Source organism: Cornus florida, unplaced genomic scaffold, assembly GCF_030987335.1.
Source record: "Cornus florida cultivar Cherokee Brave unplaced genomic scaffold, ASM3098733v1 CherokeeBrave_3.0.0_Hap2_Chr09, whole genome shotgun sequence".
In the NCBI taxonomy this organism is placed as follows: Eukaryota; Viridiplantae; Streptophyta; class Magnoliopsida; order Cornales; family Cornaceae; genus Cornus; species Cornus florida.
In genome coordinates this window covers 96,782,342-96,801,193 of record NW_026775579.1, presented here as the reverse complement: position 1 = coordinate 96,801,193, position 18,852 = coordinate 96,782,342, and the positions used below count along the sequence as shown (strand labels likewise).

The following is an 18,852-nucleotide window of genomic DNA, read 5'->3' as shown; positions in this document are numbered from 1 at the left end:
CGAATATATCTGCATTCCGAGTCAAGAAATCAGTTAAATCTAGTTTTTCTTCTTCAGTAAGTCTGCTTCCCACCCTTGTTGTTTGGTCCGGTTTCTCACGGTCAATCTTCACTTCATGAAGGGGTTCTGTGGTTAGAACTGGTGGCTCCTCCTCCCCATCTTTGCTGGGAGGAGGGTTCTGTAATTGCTATTTTGGACTGGCAGAACGGATGGGATTTTTTCCTTTTCCAGCATATTTCAAAGTTACTGAATAACATTCTTTAGCTGCAACCTGGTCCCCGTGTATGTCTATCACCTTGGTCCCATCTGGACCCAAACATCACATCACTTGATGCAAGGTTGATGGGACGCCCTGAACTCTGTGAATCCATCCTCTGCCCATCAAGAGGTTGTAGGATGGATGAATTTTCACGACCACAAAACTTTCAGTTAAAACTCGCTCAGCAGCTTGTACTGTCAATTCCACCATTCCAATGGGTTCCGCTCGCTTCCCATCAAATCCGAGCAACGGATTTCCTGTGAGTTTGAGTTTTTCGGGTTCGATCTCTAGTCGGTCGAACGTCACCCTGGGCATGACATTTGCACTACTTCCTGGATCAATCAGAACTCTTCGAACCAGGCATTCTGCAACCGTCAGACTGATGACTAACGGATCTTCATGAGGAATCTGAACGCGTAGCAGGTCCGTTCTATCAAACTTTATCGATGTGGACGCGTTCTGCTGGTGCAAAGCATGCACACTGCCAATCTTTCTTTTCAATTGGGCCTGGCGTAACCACGTTCTGAGTAACTCTTCTGACTCCGTCGTTTGTTCTGGCCAGCCATGAATTGCATTTATAATCCGGATAGGTTGAGAGTTGTGTTGGTTCGGCCTTTGGTTCCGCTTTATCTGCTCAGTCGGGCGGTTCTGCTCTTGCGTCGGACCTTGAACATAGCTTGCAAATTCTCCCTTTGCGATTAGCATCTCTACCTGCCTCCTTAGGTTCCTGCATTCGTTAGTCTGATGTCCAAAATCACTATGGAAAGTACAATGTTTAGTTTGATCCCTCTGTTCAAGAGGTTGCCTGATTGGCAGAGGAGGACGAAACTTATCTTTGTTCTCTTGGTATAGCCTTGCTAAGGTGACTCTAAGTGGAGTGACTGATTCCTCCTCCCTGGGCCTCTTCTCCGCCTTCCATGAGGTGTGACGTTGCGCCTGAGCTTGTTTTTGCCGGATCTTGGCTTTGGACTTCTCTTCCGTCGAAATAATTGACGTCTTCCTCGAATTAGCTGCCTCTTCCTCCTCAAGACGAACAAAACCGTCAGCTCTCTCGTTCAGCTCGTCTATGGTCCTTGGCGTATTAACCACCAGGCTGGTGTGGAATGGCGTCTCACGGTTCATTGCGAGTTTAAATGCCTGGACTGCTGTGGATGGATGACACTCCATTACCATGCTTTTAACGAGGTTGAACCGGGTGAGAAAAGCTTGGAGCCGCTCATCCTCATGCTGCTTCATTGTGAAAAGGCTTGATACATCCTTAGCCGGACGTTTATTCCCATAGTACTGGCTTATGAACTTATCGCATAAGTTCTGGAAATTGGCGATTGAGCCTTGAGCCAGATTCTTGAACCAATTGAGAGCTGGTCCAGCCAAGCTCTTAGGAAAGCATTTGCACATCAAAGGATCATTATTAGTATTCAAAGCCATTTTCAACTGAATATGGTAGATGTGATCGATCGGATCGGTTGTTCCGTCAAACAGAATGAAAACCGGCATGGAGAACTTCTTCGGATTCGGTGCGTTCAGAATTTCATCAGTGAACGGAGATGCAACCGTCCTTGCTGATGAGCGCAATGCTTCGTTTTCCCTTGAAAACCGTGACGGAAACCCCCGATCGGCAGATCTCCTTTCTGAACTGTGGTAATCAACTGTTGCTAATGAAGGTCGGTAAGGCGGATCGAACGACCTGTCCTCCGCAAACTCACTCCGCCACTGTGACGCAACCCTATGTTCATATGCCGGTGCTTCCTCTCTCATAATCCGTTCGTGGTGTGGTTCCAGATGAATAGATCCTTCTCGATTCTCTACTCGACGGACATTCGGAGGCAGATCACCGATTATAACTTCATCACGACGTGGATCAACACGATTGACACTTTCTGGATCACCTTGACGATCAGCTTGGGACGGTAAAGCTCCCTCTCCTTCAGGAGGTGGCCTCGGAATTGCAGGAGCCTCACGACGCTCCATTCTAGCTCGTAGCTCTGCATTTTCTTTCCTCAAAGCGTCGATCATGCTCATCAGCTCATCGAGCTTCGTTTGCTGGCAGTTCTCTAAAGGATTTGAGTTCGCCTCTCCGATCATCATTCCAGATTGGAGCAAAGTCATCAATTGCAGATTTCTTGACCAGATCGGAGTTCCGCTAATGCGCGCACACCAGATCTGAACTCACACTTGCTGAATTCAGTCCGCTACTGGCCAGATTCAGTAATCACAACAGATCGCCATTGTGTAGTTCGCCGGATCATGCACAGATCTGATCTGCTTGGATCGGACGCCAACTTCTCGAAATCAACCGGAGCCTGGACTCATTGAGACGAATCGTTTTATTGCCAATGTTGATTCAACTTTCGCAGATTAATCGTCTTCCTCACAGAGTGCTTTGAATCAATTCGATCTGGAACAATATCAATCAATCCTTCCTGTTCTTCCCACAGATGGCGCCAATTGAAAGTACAAAGAATTTTCCCCAATTACAGAGAGAGAATTTCTTCACTCTCAATGCTTTCTAACCTCTTTTCCCTCTCGATTTCCCTTATTTATAGACGGTTACAACCTCCTTTGGCCTGGGCCTTATCTGCTCCCTTTTGTCTGAACTCAACTTCTCTCATTTTAATATGGGCTTCTGTAACGACTTTATGGATCTGGGCCCATCCCGCGTGAACTTGCTCCATCTTGTCTGTCCATACCTGAACCGTCCTTTGCAATACGGATCATACCAAGCCTGGGTCATTTTGGTGTCCTCAGTTTCCTATCTATGAGATGGATGGAAACCTTTTCTTGCACCATATCCCATTTAGTAGTTATAATTGAGTATGTTTTTGTAAAGGAACATCGTTAAACATTACCATATAATAAAATATATAATATATTTACATGTGTAATACATGTTTATGTACACATCCAACTTTTGGTCTTAAGATTTGGGATTCGAGGAGGTCTTACACTTAGATACACACCCACATCCGATACACTTACCCGAGTCTGGGTAACACTGGTATTAACACTATATGAGTATATAGTATACATTTCTTTTTTTAAATAAGATTAAATAAGAAATTCACTGTCAATGGTAAATTTGGCTAAATGCTTTTGTCTGTTGAGGATATTGATTGCTGGTGCACAGACAAGTTTCTTTTTATAACTCCGCAGAGCATCATTTTTCTTTTGGTTTGGTGCTTTCAGGATTACTCCCGCCTGGTACACAGTTTGACTTATTTCGAGGAACAGCTGCTATGAAACAAGATGTAGATGATACGTATCCAACAACCCTTGGGCACACCATCAAGGTAAGCTGTGGATGTATTTCTTTTTTGACTCCATTTTCATATTTGTTTATGAGCTTTAAACTTTGCAACCACTTGTTATGACATCTCTTCATTTTTTATATGACATCTCCGCATTTTGTAGATGGAAAATTTGTATGATCAGTTGCACTGGTTCTAGTTTTGTTTTGATAAGTAAGATTTCATTAAAAGGCGGTCAAGGGGGAGTGGAGCCCAATACAGCTACACAAGCCGGGAACCTAAAACCTCAAGCAATCCTCAAAAGACAAAAGAATCTCCACAGATTTACATTTCCTCCCATTTACCCAAAATAATAAATAGCTAAGTACAGTGAATTTGACCGCCCATATAGGAGACTTCACCCCATCAAAAGATTTTATATTTCTTTCACTCTGTAAAGCGCACTGGTTCTAATTTTGCAAATATATATGTTTTATGTGGGTTCGAGGTGATGAATAAAAGAGAGTGGAACTCCTAGATGGGCTGGGGCTAGAGTGGAGTTGAGGCTGACTTTGATTGATTTATTTATTTTAATAAGTAAGTTGAGGTGACTAACCAAGAGATTAAAGTGGCAGTCAAAATCACTAGAGAAGTAGAGATGGCTTAGGGTCTGGACCTTGTTAAGGTAACAAATGACATTTCATTAGATAAGGTTAGGGCAAGGTAATCTTGAGGTGTAATTAAAGTGATGGATGGGGTTCGGGTTCAGTTTTTTTCAATCCCTTCTAAATGTTGAACTAGGGATTATATGTGGGAACAAGGCAGTTCTTATTTAGATCTGATGGTCTGGTCAGTTCATTAGGCTCATCTTTACCTTGGGCCAATGGAAGGCTTTCTGGTGCACTGGGGATGTGTGATTTGAACCAAATAGTGGTGGCATCAGGGTTATATGGTAGGTAGCTTCGGTTGTAGTGTGTAGACAAAGCGACAAGCTTCCCTTGTTAGGTTCACTATGGTGCAATGGCATATATTTATGTACTCATTCGAGATCCATTGGATGGTGGCCATGCATGTGGTCTGTCATAGTTGAGACTTTTGATGAGGCAACCTGATGCAGTACAAATAGACTTGCTGTAATTTTGATTAGTAATCAGAAAACATCAATCATTGGGGCGAAGGCCGGGATAGGGGATGCTAGAGAATTTATTAATAGCTTTCAATGTGATAGAAGTGGCCTTGCCCCTCAGCGTGACTGGGAAAAATACTATTTTCACCCCTTACCCATAAAAGGGTGAGCTGACGACAGCCATGCATGCAAGACCTGTATTGCTTTTCTTAACCCCCTTTACAACAATCTACAACGATCAAGATTTTCAAACTTCTAAGCATCCCCATACATAGAGGGTTATTGGTGAAGGTATTACTAGAATTACCATTACTTGAATGCATGAGTTATACCGTCTCCATCACCATTACCATCATCGTCTTTTGTGCCTGTTGGCTTTGTTTTCTGACAAGTAGCTACAAGGGAAGTGGGAGAGAGAGAGAGCGAGGGGGGGGGGGGGGGGGTGTGGGCTGGTAAAAAAGGGGATGCGAATGAGAAGATGAGACGAGACTAGATGAAAGAGGTGAGAAGACAAACAAAGTGGATGAGAAGATAGATTGAAGGAGTTTGGCTGGAGAGACAGGGGGATTGAGAAAAGCAACAGCACGAGGGAGAAGAAAGCATAGAGGGGGAGAATATTCAATATTCCAAAGCTAAAAAACTTAGTTACATAGAAGCCTTTATATAGGCAAAAGTATTACCAAACACAAAAAACCCTAAAACCGGGAAAGTACAAAAATAACCTAAAATTAACATTACCAAAAATAATAATAGACGTAATTAAAAACCCTAATTTGCATCAATTCCTAATCTAATTTATATTGGCCCTTTCCCAAAAGTAGAGGCGGAGCACGTGTGGCTCATTTATGAAAATCATAGCTCGTTCTCCATCAATTCTCGCAGTCTAAGAAGAACTATCCTCCAGAGAGTAAAGCTGGTAATACTGCTCTAAAAAGCTCGGATCAATTTGGCAAAACTCATCTGTACTCCATGTGACATTTGAAGTTGGATAACACGTCCATTGTGAATCACTCTGATGTCCACTAACTCTGATGTCCACTAACATACTCGGCCCAATCTAAGTACCATGGCCGACATGATGGAAGTACAAGTGATTCTGTTGAAGAAAATGTAATTCCACGTGTTGAAATACAAACTAACAACATAAGTGGCTCAAAGGTACTACCTCGGTTAGGCATCAAATACTCCACATGAAAAACTAAACTTATACTGTTATCTGATGGCAAGTCAAATAAATCTGCATTAGGTCTGGATCTATGGATGAATTGAAAAGGTTCCTGGGCATGTAATGTCTGTAAGGAGTTATTAGGAAAAAGTTGTGGGTGTACATGATTTAGAACATAATCTCCTTCCATAAATTAATAATTTCTATGATAAGTACATACAGTAAATTTATAACTTTCGTTATTCAAAACAAATTGTTGTCTCATATCGGCATGAAACTCATGGACAACCTGGACAAAGGAATCTGAAATTTTAAATGAACAAAAATGTGGAGGCAACGGAATAAAGTCAATGGATTTGTAGAGTCGGAGCATGTGCGGCTCATCCATGAAAATCATAGCTCGTTCTCCATCACAACCTCAAAGAACCTTGAATTTAACCCTAGTGGATAGGGCCATTTCTGCATATTCCAGACTAGGCTTTCTCAAGTCGACTGACATTCCACAATCTTCTTTAATTGTATCAGTAGATGCTATTGTAGGCAAGCCAAGAGGTCCTTTTATATGAGGCTTATATGTGGGCAAGTACTTATCAAAAAAAAAAAAAAAATGTGGGCAAGTAAGTTCTTGTGAAGTCAATTCTGGCATCTCGACTTATTTGTAGTGGTCGTCATATGTAATCAGGAAGCTTCACTGGAGATAATGTGCATATGGGGAAAGCTGCAAGGTTTGCAGCCAGATCTGTATGAATAAAGCTAAGGGGTGTTGGTTGGGTGAGACGGATTGTATGGCTTGAGAAGTGTGCAATTGGGCCCCATTGGATGGCGGTACCAAGAGAATTTGATATTCATAAAGCCTGCAAGAAAAATAAACATCTCGCCTCAAAATAAAGGTTTTGTCTCTCGAGGTAAAGATTTTGTTGGTAAAATGTGAACCTACTATTAGAAACGTTTAAAAATTTGTTCATCCATGTATGTCTTTCTCATGAAGAGCTCTGTGCTGGCTAAACAGCTCATCAAGAAAGAAAATCTCTTACCTATCCTTACACGAAGACCAACTAGCTAGAAAATCAGCAACAATAATTGTTTTGCTATATACGCATGCAGTAATCAAAGATTATATTTACCAAGGTTTATGTGCAAAAATTTGCATAATTTTGTTGGCTTCGAGTGATTCGTTGCAACAACCACATTTTATTTTTAATTCTAGTGCCGGCTCCATCTTAATTTTGTTAGCTTCTTGCCATAAAACTGAACAAGGGTTCTTAGTGTGAAAGACACTCCATTGCTCCTCATATTGTTGAATGCAAGTTTGGAATTCATATTCCACATACACACCTAACTTAGAACACTTAGAAAATGTAGGTTTTGCATTTAGTTTCTCCAATTTTATGTTCCATACTTCATAATTTTTAACTATTTAGCAACTTTCTGATGTCATGTTTTTTGGTGGTGTCTCTCACTGCAGTTTGGGAAAAAAAGTCACCCAGAGTGTGCTCGGTTCTCACCAGATGGACAGCTCCTTGTTTCTTGCTCTGTTGATGGATTTATTGAGGCATGCTTGATACTTAATTAGGAAATTAAATAGCTTCATTTAAGTTGTGAATCTGTTTATGTTATTAAATGCTTGCTCACATGGTGCATACCAGGTTTGGGATCACATAAATGGAAAACTCAAGAAGGATCTCCAATATCAGGCTGATGTGAGTATTTTTTTTTCCTTTCTGTCTGTTCTGTTTTTCAGTGATCTCTATATTCTGCTCTACATGAACAGGTAACTTCTGTGATTGGACCCACAATTTATGGTCAATACACCACCTTCTTGTACTTTTTATTTATTTAAAAATAACGTTTGAAGGAAATTTACAAGTTTGCCTTTTTTTTGTTAAATATTTTAATACAACTGTGTAAAATTTTCTAGACATGGTTGGTTATAATTTTCTGATTTATAAGTTGAGAAAGTTGATTATTTCTTAATCATCAAATCTAGATTATTTATTAATCTCTATGTTTTCCTCCTTTTGGGACTTTAAGTAACATAGATGCATAAAGCCTTAAATTTCACTTGGCAATATGAATGTGTTAGCAAAGGCTTGTATTACTGGGAAATATACTTTTGCAGTTATGTTGTTGATTTTTAGTGGGTTCTATAGACATCCATTTTGATTTTGAATTATTTATTTATTTATTTATTTTATTTAAATTATAAGTTGGGTGCTCTTTTATATTTATAATATTTTGAATTGGTTGATTTATTCTCGCTCTGTCTATTTTCTGTTTTCTAAAACTTTTCAGTGTCAATGCATCCGTGTCATGTCGAATCGTATGCTATGCCTGTATTCATGCTTCTTAGATTTGGAGCAAGTATCATTCTATACCATATAATTACATTGTGGGAAGACAAGCTTGGGTTCCCTGCAAAGGTATTTCAAAGGTCATAGTTCATTCTAAGATACCTTTCTTTGGTTGAATCACTACCTTGTAGTGCCGTAATTGAGTTGAGCTGTTCATGATCGGCTTGCTCAAGCTCGATTATTAAATGAGCAGAGCTCAAGCAAGACTGAGCTCGATAAAGTTAGGCTTAGCTAGATTAGTCATCCGCACCCCTCATCCGTTTAAGGTAGTAATTACTAATTACTATTCATTCTTGTTTGAGAACTGATTCCACGATGACCAACCAACACCCCCACCCCCTTCCTCTCTTCTTTTCTTCTCCTGTTGGGTGATGGAACTTATTTTTAATAGTAATAGCTTCAAGCTCCAGCATTTTTGTACAAAATATAATATTCTTAGGGGAAATCTAAAGTACTGAGAAAAAGAGAGGAGAGAGAGTGAGAGTTTGAAGGAGTTGTTAATGGTCTCCGGTGTTCTCTGATGTTAGGCTTCTGGTGTTGCTGTTTAACTTCCACACTCTCACTTTCCTGCTCCCCTCATTCTTCCCTTTTTTTTTTTTTTGTTTTCGTTTGTGGTGGTGGTGGGTGGTTTTTTTTTTTTTTTTTTTGGTGTTGGGGGGAGGGGGGGGTGGTGTTTAAAGGTTTACATTGTGGTGTTTAAAGGTTTACATTTTTTGCCTTATAATTTCTGATCTTCCACAGACCTAATATATCTAGATCTACCTTTATTAAAACTCGGTGATCTTTCAATTCAATATCCTACTTTCTTTTTTAATACATTTGTTGCCTTTTAATGTGCGAACATCTATACATCTAGTGTATCTGTGATCTATTTATAAATCTATGACTGCACTTTCAATTAATGCCCTCTGGAGTTTGTTTTGGATATTTACACATTCTTTGTCTAGGATTTCTTTTTTTTTTGATAAGTAATTTTCGTCTAGGATTTGAACGTGCTCTTTCATGTATTAAGGTTTGGTTCTCATTTTTGAGTTTTCTTTTTATTTTTGGTCTTTATTGTTCTCGGTGAGCTCAAGCTCAGGTGAACAATGGTGAGCCCAACTAGAAAGGTTATGCGAAATTGTCCAAGTTTGAGCAGTCTACCTTGAGCTGCCTAATACTTGGCTTGGTTCTAGTCGGCTCATTCAGACTTACTCCTTGGAGGCGACCTTGACCATGGATAATTTGGGTGAGATTGTAACAGGTAAAAAGTAATTCCAAATTGGTGTTGCATGTGCAAGAATGCTTAAGAAAACACCGATCATCTCCTCCCATTTTGTATGTCCTGTGAATTGTGGTGCTTGCCGATCTTTTTGTGCGGTGAGCTTTGGGTTATGTCTTCATTTGTGGAGGATCTTCTTGGTTTCTGGGCTTCTGGTTGCACTAGCAGTAAAGTTTCTCAGCGCTGGCAGGCATCACCTTTATCTCTCATGAGGAGTATGTCACGGGATGGGATATGTGTTTTTATTGGAGGATATGACTAGGAAAGTGATGTAGGTGTCTGGGTGATTCCTGGATCCTTTACACTAATATAGACTTCTAATTTTTTTTTTTAAAATGTAATCTGAGTTTAATCAATGTTTCAAAACTTGGCCAGTTGGCTTAGTTGAGTCTGAGTAGGCCGAGATGTTGGCCATAACAAAAATAACTCCTATCTTGGCCTGACTTGGTCAGTACGTTCAATTCTCACCAAGACGACCTTGATTTTTGGCTTGGGTTTGAAAACCCTGTTTTTAACTTCTCTTTCTCATTTTCTCCTTAATTCCAAAATAATGAGAATACTAAACCCCCATCTTACTACATTATAGATTTACATATCAAGACAAAGATTTTTTGTAGATTTACGTACTAAGTTTTTCAAACATTTGGCCTTTTTTTTTTTTTTTTTTTTTCCTTTCGAATTTTGGACTTAAAACTTGTCTATCGGCTCGTTTTGATAATTTTTTGTGTTTGAAAACTTTCTATGACTGTCATGGATGATAGTAGTTATGTAATCCCCATTACAGCCTGCAAGTGCGCAACTGCGACTGCTTCGGTGGCCATGACCGTGTTCTAAAACCTTGAATGTTATAAGGTCAAGTTTGCCTCTTACACACTTTGCTTGTGCATGAGTTGAGCCCCCACTGGCATTTTCTTTTATATGATTTAGTACCTAGCGCGTAGAAAACTGTTGATTGTCCAATTCAGGTCGATGCTTTTATACTTGAATTCTTGTTCCACTCCTTATTGCCCGATATTTTTTTCATTTCACACCATTTGAATTATTAAAGCAACTGCTTATAATTATTATTTACATGAGCCAATAAAAAGTAAATGTAGGACATTGTGATGAAGATGGTTTCTAATGTACTTGGTTATTTCAAAGTGAATGTGAATTTGTAACCACCATTTGCGTTTTGTCGAGACTTATATCATCAGAATGCCTTTTTGTGCATTAGTGATATGCTCTAAACTTTTTCAGGAAACATTTATGATGCATGATGATGCTGTCCTTTGTGTTGATTTTAGTAGAGATTCGGAGATGCTTGCATCTGGATCACAAGATGGAAAAATCAAAGTAAGTTTTAACTTGGTATATTTGGTTCTATTGTGAATCCTTTTTTTTTTTTTTCCGAGGATCAGTAGCTGTAACTTCATTTATTTTTTCGGTCAACTAACATGTAGGACATTCAATTGTGCATTTTGGACTCTACAATCGAACATGTTATTATTATTATTTTTTGTTTTTGTCAAAGAATTCAGTTTAAGATTGCGCCAAGATTAACCCCCAAAAGAAAAAAAAAAAACACAAAAGAAAAGAAGAGTTTAGGATTTGGGTTGTCAATCTGGTGGTCCACGTGCTGGGGTTTTATTAGATGACTAATATGTGGAAGTGGACCTCATACGTGTTAAGATATTTACATTTATGATAATTGAGTGCTGATAAATATACATCCCCAATTAGCATAAGGAGAAATAAATGGAAATAGCCAAGTGTTTGGTGGCTTTACAATTAAAGAAATAAAGGATATATATCCTTTTTTTAAAAAAACTTTTCTTAATATTTCATTTTCTATATATATATATTTTTTATAAGTTAATATTTCATTTTATATAATTGTACTTAATTTGACATATTCCTTTACATGTATGTATGTGTGACTGTTTATGGTTTTGGTTTCAAGCTGGAATATTTGAGGCTTTGCTACTGAGAAGAAAAGGGGAGCGATTGTCAAGCTGAGTAGTTTTGTTGAATTTAAGATGTAATCAAATCAAGAGTAAAATATAAGAAGAAGAAGAAAAAGAGAAGAAAGAGGACGAGAGAAAAAGAGAGAGAGACGGGGAAAAAGAGAGAGAGAATGAAAGAATATTTCATCCTTCCACCACATTCTATTTATAGTAACAAGTTTCAGAAATTACACATAAGCCCAATATTATATAAGTAATAACAAATAAGTCCCCGACAACACTCCCCCTCAAGTTGGTGTAAAGATATCTATCATGCCCAGCTTGACTAATATATTGTGCAAGCAAGTCTTGTTCACATGAATCGCACCCTTAGTCAAAGCATCAGCAACCTGATCATGTGTGTTGGCGTATGGAGTACAAATCAACCCAAGTCAAAGCTTTTCCTTGATGAAGTATCCATCGACTTCAATATGCTTTGTCCTGTCATGTTGAACTGGATTGTGGGCAATGCTAATAGCAGCCTTATTGTCATAATACAACTTCATTGATTCGCGAACAGGATAACCCAACTCATCCAACATCGTTCGTAGCCATAACAACTCACAAACTCCACTGTTTCTTGCTTTGCTATGAAACAAGATTACCTCCAACAAATGTGCAACATCCTGAAGTAGATCGTTGATTTGTTACAGGCCCTGCCCAATCAGCAGCAGTATATGCTTCAACATGCAAGTGGCCAAATAATATCCCCTTATCAGGTGAACCCTTGAGGTAACGATGAACTTGATGAGCTGCCTCAAGGTGAGGTGTATGTGGAGCATACTTAAACTGACTAATCACACTAACAGCGTAGGCAATATCCGGGCGTGTGAGAGGGAGGTAAATCAGTTTCCCAACCAATCGCTGAAATCTTCCCACATCATCTAATGGGTCTCATCTACATCATTAAGCCTATGGTTATGCTCAATGGGAATATCAATAGGTTTAGCTCCAAGCCTGCTTATTTCAGCCAACAAATGTAACACATACTTCCGTTGAGAAATAAATCCCCCTTCTTTGTCTTACACCATAACATTGTCCTGTTTGCTGTCCCTCCGAAAGTGTTTGGTTGTGTTTGTTCTGTTCACATTCATCATCTCAAGGACAAAATGGACCCTAAGGTAATCCAATGTGTTTTTCTTGGATACTCCACCACTTAGAAAGGGTATCGGTGTTATAAGCCTGCCACTCGTCGTCGCTTCGTTTCCATGGATGTTACATTCTTTGAGTCTGTTCCTTTTTTTTTTTCCTCTGCTCGGGATTCTCTACAGGGGGAGACTACATACAGGTAGAGAATTTGTTGTCCATTCAGAGGGGATGCCCCCTTCCTTTGCCTTTTCCCATTTAGGGGGAGCTTCTTACTAAGGTGCCTATGTCAAGTCCTCCTAACACTAATGATTTGCAGCATGGAAAACAATTAATTATCTACACTAGGAGGGCAAAACAAGTCATTGACTCACCCCAGGACGAAGAAGTCTTCCTCGATCCAGGTAATACTTTAGTTGACATTGATATTCTTGATTCTTTTCCGAATAGCATTCTCGTTGATGTTGATGTCCCTATTGCCTATCGTAAGGGTGTTCGTATTTGTACAAAACATCCCATATCTCAGTTTGTATCCTATGATGCCTTATCTCCAATATATCGTGCTTTCACTTCGTGTATCTCCTCTGTATCTGTTCCTTCTAGTGTTTTAGATGCTCTCAGTTAAACTCTATGGAAGGAAGCCATGCTTGAAGAGATGAAGGCCCTTAAGAAGAATGGTACTTGGGATATTGTTCCATTACCTAGGGGTAAGAAACCAGTAGGTTGCAAATAGGTCTACACAATAAAGTATCATGCAGACGGAACAATTGAGAGATATAAAGCCTGGTTAGTTGCAAAGGGCTTCACTTAGACCTATGGGATTGATTATCTGGAAACATTTGCTCCAGTTGTCAAGATGAACTCTATACGTGTCTTTCTTTCTTTGACAACTAATTTGAATTGGCCTTTACATTAGTTGGATGTAAAGAATGCTTTCCTTCATGGTGACTTGGAGGAAGAGGTGTATATGACTATGCCACCAGGGTTTAAGCTTGCCAATGGTCAGAATTTAGTGTGTAAGCTAAATAAAGCCTTGTATGGGTTAAAACAGTCACCGCATGATTGGTTTGAGAGGTTCAACACTGCTATGAAAAGAGTAGGGTGCACACAGAGTCAGGTAGATCATACTCTCTTCATCAAGAAGCACCAAGGCTGCACCACTGCCCGTATTGTATATGTTGATGATATTGTTATCACTGGAAATGATCCAGAAGAGATTCATCGAATGAAGTCATTCTTAGGAAAGAGTTTAAGGTTAAAGACCTCGGATTATTGAGATACTTTCTTGGCATCGAGGTGTGCAGATCGAAGAAAGGGGTATTCATTTCTCAACGGAAGTTTGTGTTAGATTTGTTGGCTGAAACAGGCAGGTTTGGAGCTAGACCTATTGATATTCCCATTGAGTAGAAAAATAGGCTTAATGATGTAGATGGAGACCCATTAGATGATGTGGGAAGATATCAGCGATTGGTTGGGAAACTGATTTACCTGTCTCTCATGATAGCCAAGAACTTTAGAAGGCATGCGATTGATAAGGTATGTAGCTGTTAAGGTTGTATCAGCCCGATAACTTTTAGGCATTCCCTTCCAAATTAGAAGAGAAAGGGTAACCTTTGTAATATAACGGTGTTTTCTTTCAGCTACACCGTTTTGTTGTGGTGTATCTAGGCAGGAGGTTTGATAGACAATCCCGTTATCAGCAAAAAAGGAGGCAAGGCCACCATACATAAACTCTCCTCCATTATCAGATCGAAGAATTTTGAGGGTACAACCAAATTTAGTACATACCATCCTATGAAAGGTTTTAAAAATGGAATGAACTTCATCTTTGGTTTTCATAAGATAAAGCCAAGTATATCGACTAAAGTTGTCAAAAAACACAACAAAGTAACGAAAACCAAGTAATGAAGTAGTAGATTTAGGACCCCACACATTAGAATGAACAAGCTGTAAAGGAGTCATACTTTTATTATTACTAGTAGGATAAGAAACACGACATTGTTTGGCAAGAACGCATGTTTCACAATTTAACTTAAAAGATTCAACAAAAGCAAACTGGGCAAGCACATGCTTCAAAACAGGAAGAGATAAATGACCCAGTCTATTATGCCATCGCATTAACATATCTTTATTGATATTACTATTCCTAACACTAGATTGATTTGCAACATAATAAGAAGTTGACCTCGTGTTTAGCAAATACAAGCCATTGTCCTCGCGTCCACTTCCATTCGTCTTCCCCGTGTCCAAGTCCTGAGACACACAATGAGATGGAAAAAAGGTTACACTACAATTCAAGCCTTTTGTAATATGACTGATAGAAAGAAGTTTATTAGTAAACTTTGGGACATGAAGAATAGAGGATAAGTTAGGAGAGGCAGAAACAGTTCCCTTCCCCGCAATGGAGGTGAAGTTGCCATTAACCACTCTAACCTTAACCTTACCAGAACATAAACTGTATGAAGAAAAATCAGATAACATACCAGTCATGTGATTAGTGGCTCCTGAATCAATGATCCAGGGTGGCCCACCAGATAATGTGGGAACTTGATGAGCCGAATGAGGGGTGCCTGTTTGAGCGAAGTTAGAGGTGGAAATGGAGGCATTTTGTGCTAGTAGATGTCGGAGAGCATCAAGTTCAGCCCCGGACAAAGAAGTCGGTGGCCTTGAGGAGGCATGACCAGTAGTAGTCTCACGCTCTGCAGTATGTGCTGTAGATAACCCCTTAAATGGACCAGACCTTGGCCTAGAATTCGAATGAGCAGGAGCTGGAGTAGGGCGACCGTGTAGATTCCAACATGTTTCCCTAGTGTGGCACGTACGCCCACACTGATCACACCTCAACTTGCTCTTGTCATCGTGCTTCCCTCCTTTTGGAGGATTGGGTTTGTTCCATTGTTGTGTGGAAAGAGCAGACCTTTCAGCTAATGGTACTTTTGGCTCAGACTTGGTGTATACAAGTGCAGACATAGCCTTCATTCTACTATCCTCAGCCTGGATATACGAAAACACATCTCTAACAGAAGTAGGGGCTGGATACTTGCCTAACACTTGTACCCTAGCATGCTCGGATCTCGGATGCAGACCACCCAAGAACTCAGATTCGGTTCCTTTCTACCATTGCAAGAAATGCTTTAACATCAGTTGCACGCGCATATATGTAGTCTTGGTAGTGATCTAACTTTTCTCATTTACCACGTAGAGTGTGGTAATATATAGCAAGAGTTTGGTCTTCTTGCTTGAATCTTGAAATCTGTTGTTGGAGTTCATACGGTTTTGTAAAATTACCAACTAAGGAATATGTCTCTTCCACAGCCGTCCATAGCTCTTTAGCTGTTTTCACAAACAGAAACCCTTTGTTGATCTGTGACTGCATTGACTGCAACAACCACGTCATAACTAGTGCTATTTGCACTTCACTCTTTGAATTCCGGATCACTCTTGGAGGGATAAGTGACAGTCCCTTCGATATGGTCGAGCATCCTATGACCAGTGATATGCATACTAGCAAATTGAGCCCAATCCATATAGTTCGTCTCATCCAGCCTAACAGTGGCAATACAAAGGCGTGGATGGTGATTGGTACTACCTCCTAATACTGAAGTCAGACTAGGAGAAGACCCAATTTCTTTTGAAGTCACCTTTGAGCTAGACATTTTATCAAACAGTTTCTAGGTATACAATCATCAGAAACAAAAGTAACAACAAAATACGTAAAGAACCACCTTTCTTATACACAAACTTCAACGAGAAAGATTACCGTCTTCTGAGATGTATAAAAAAAAGACCATCCTGTCACCACACAAACCCTAGAAAATAACAAAGAAGACCATATCAGAATCGTGAACGACAAAGAAAAAGCCGATGTTGCAGAGCCACTCGAGCAGGGGTGCGCTACCCCTTGCGACCCCCAGCCAACTCACTGCAGAGTTGGATCTGCGATACGTGTGGATGTGATATACACTACTTCCTTGCAAACAAATCCCGTCTTGGAATCTCTTCAAAACCCTTCACACCCACTAGGGTTTACATAAACTTGCTCTAGGGTTTCAACTACACACCATGTTTACAAATCATGGTCTGATACCATGTTGACTTTAAGATATAATCAAATCAATAGTAAAGCATAAGAAGAAAGAGAAGAAAGAGGTTGAGAGAAAAAGAGAGAGAGATGGGGAAAAGAGAGAAAGAATGAAAGAATACTTTCATCCTGTCACCACATTCTATTTATACTAACAAGTTTCAGAAATTACACATAAGCCCCAATATTATATAAGTGATAACAAATAAGCACCTGACAACAGTTTTAACCTTTGAAATTTGTCCAGCAGCCTGGTTGACTGTCTAGGGTCTTAAGCTGCCTGGTCCTGTCTGGGATGTTGGCGAGACCCGTTGAAAGGGGTGCTTCATTGTTCTGTTATATGTTCATCGTCATGTAATTGTCTCTGTTGTTGCTGTTTGTTTCTTCTTCTTCTTTTTAAATTTATTTTAACATCGTGCATCTAATTTTCAGATCAGTTTAATTTGTAATCGTGTATTTGTACTTGATAAAATGTGCATCAATGTTGGTTCTCTTAAAATGTAGTAATGAAATTACTAAACATATTTTAATCTGCTTTTGTTTCAGGTTTGGCGCATAAGAACTGGTCAATGCTTGCGCCGTCTTGAGCGTGCACATTCTCAGGGTGTCACTAGCCTGGTCTTCTCTAGAGATGGAAGTCAGATATTAAGTACATCATTTGACAGCACTGCAAGGTTTTGTTTAGTTTTTGGTCATTGCACCATTCAAACTATTCTTGAATCTATATGTTTTACTTTCACATTGATTTTTCTTCTGATTGTGGTTGTGATTAATTAGTAGCTGCTCTTATTTTAAAAAGTAATGCTATTATTTACATATAGAAAAACTTTGCTTTCTTGTTTTCTGATCTCAATATTACCTTGCACTATGTTCAATATAGAATCCATGGCCTGAAATCAGGAAAGTTGTTAAAGGAATTTCGTGGCCATACATCTTATGTGAACGATGCCATCTTTACAAATGATGGAACTCGTGTTATTACTGCCTCCAGTGATTGCACAGTGAAGGTAAGCTACCATGATAACCCATGATACCCATCATAGCTTACTATGAAGTTCTATCTTGTGTGCATAATTGATACTTTATTCCTTATATAGGTCTGGGATTTGAAGACTACAGACTGTCTACAGACATTTAAGCCACCACCTCCTTTAAGGGTATGTCTTGTCTTTATAAAAAGTGCTTGTCGTGGGTTGTAGCTATAGAACTATTTTGGCTTGTTTTGCGTCTTCGTTTTTCTTTAACTAGTTCTCTTGGTCTAACTGTCGTTTATTCCTTTTATGATTGCTAGGGAGGGGATGCATCTGTGAATTCTGTTCATCTTTTCCCCAAAAATCCAGATCACATCATTGTCTGTAACAAGACATCGTCAATATACCTCATGACACTTCAAGGACAGGTACTTGCTCTTATTTTCTCCCATATTAGGGCAATAGAGTTTTCTGGTGGCTTTTCAGTTTCTTATTTGGTCCTTGTAGTATCGTGGTGAGAAATGTACAACTTATATAATTATTTACTTAATTTCCTAATAAATCTGAGCCTTATAGTCAAGATATTTACTAAATCTGGATTTTCTGAAGGTATGTATAATTCTAGAGATTCTGTGACATACCTGAAATTTGCCAATCGATGGAGGCTGGCAGACAAGCAATATCATAATGAGTTTATTACGCCCTACTTTGCGTTTGTTTCACAACATGCTGATGCTCATGTGTGTTGTTTCCCCTTCCTGGTGATCCATATTAGATCTTAGATCTCGTAGAGTTAATCCTATTTAGCATATCAGGGAGACATTAGAAGCTCTGAGAATAATAAAATAGAAAACAGGGTATTTCGTTTGTTTGACATTTTCTAAAATTGTTCCCTAAATATAGAGTTGAAAATATCTGAAAAGTGTATTGTGTCCTTGGAGTTCCTAAAATCTGTTTCCAAGCAGACCCTACGTTTTAAAAGATAGTGATTCGTTTCGTTTTATTTGAAATATTGTTATTTCCATATGATCAAATCTTCATTCGACTCAGGAGCTTAGAAGTGGAAACTATATAGAAACACAATGGAATTGAAGAAAATATTTGGAAATGCATCAGAATGCATGGAAATGTAAACTAGAATCTGTTGTGCTTATAAGTAAACTCAAGAGTTGCACTTATTACTTATCAAAAAAAAAAAAAGTAAACTCAAGAGTTGAATAGTTGACCATATTTGAGGCTAACATATTTACAATAGGACACTAATGTAAAATTAGAAAGGGTAAATTGCACTGACACCCCTTGAGGTCAACGTCACTCAGCCAACGGTCAACGGCTTTGTT

General features: G+C 39.2%; 1 protein-coding gene across 1 annotated transcript in view; it reads left to right on the top strand.

The window, feature by feature from the left end:
* LOC132275468 (suppressor of mec-8 and unc-52 protein homolog 1) overlaps positions 1-18,852 on the top strand; it is a 64,191-nt gene that overhangs the window by 31,894 nt on the left and 13,445 nt on the right. The window contains exons 6-13 of the mRNA XM_059776972.1: positions 3,446-3,549; positions 7,243-7,329; positions 7,424-7,477; positions 10,629-10,724; positions 17,088-17,215; positions 17,422-17,548; positions 17,639-17,698; positions 17,833-17,940. Of these exons, the coding sequence (XP_059632955.1) occupies positions 3,446-3,549; positions 7,243-7,329; positions 7,424-7,477; positions 10,629-10,724; positions 17,088-17,215; positions 17,422-17,548; positions 17,639-17,698; positions 17,833-17,940 (764 nt within the window). The remainder of the gene's footprint in view (positions 1-3,445; positions 3,550-7,242; positions 7,330-7,423; positions 7,478-10,628; positions 10,725-17,087; positions 17,216-17,421; positions 17,549-17,638; positions 17,699-17,832; positions 17,941-18,852) is intronic.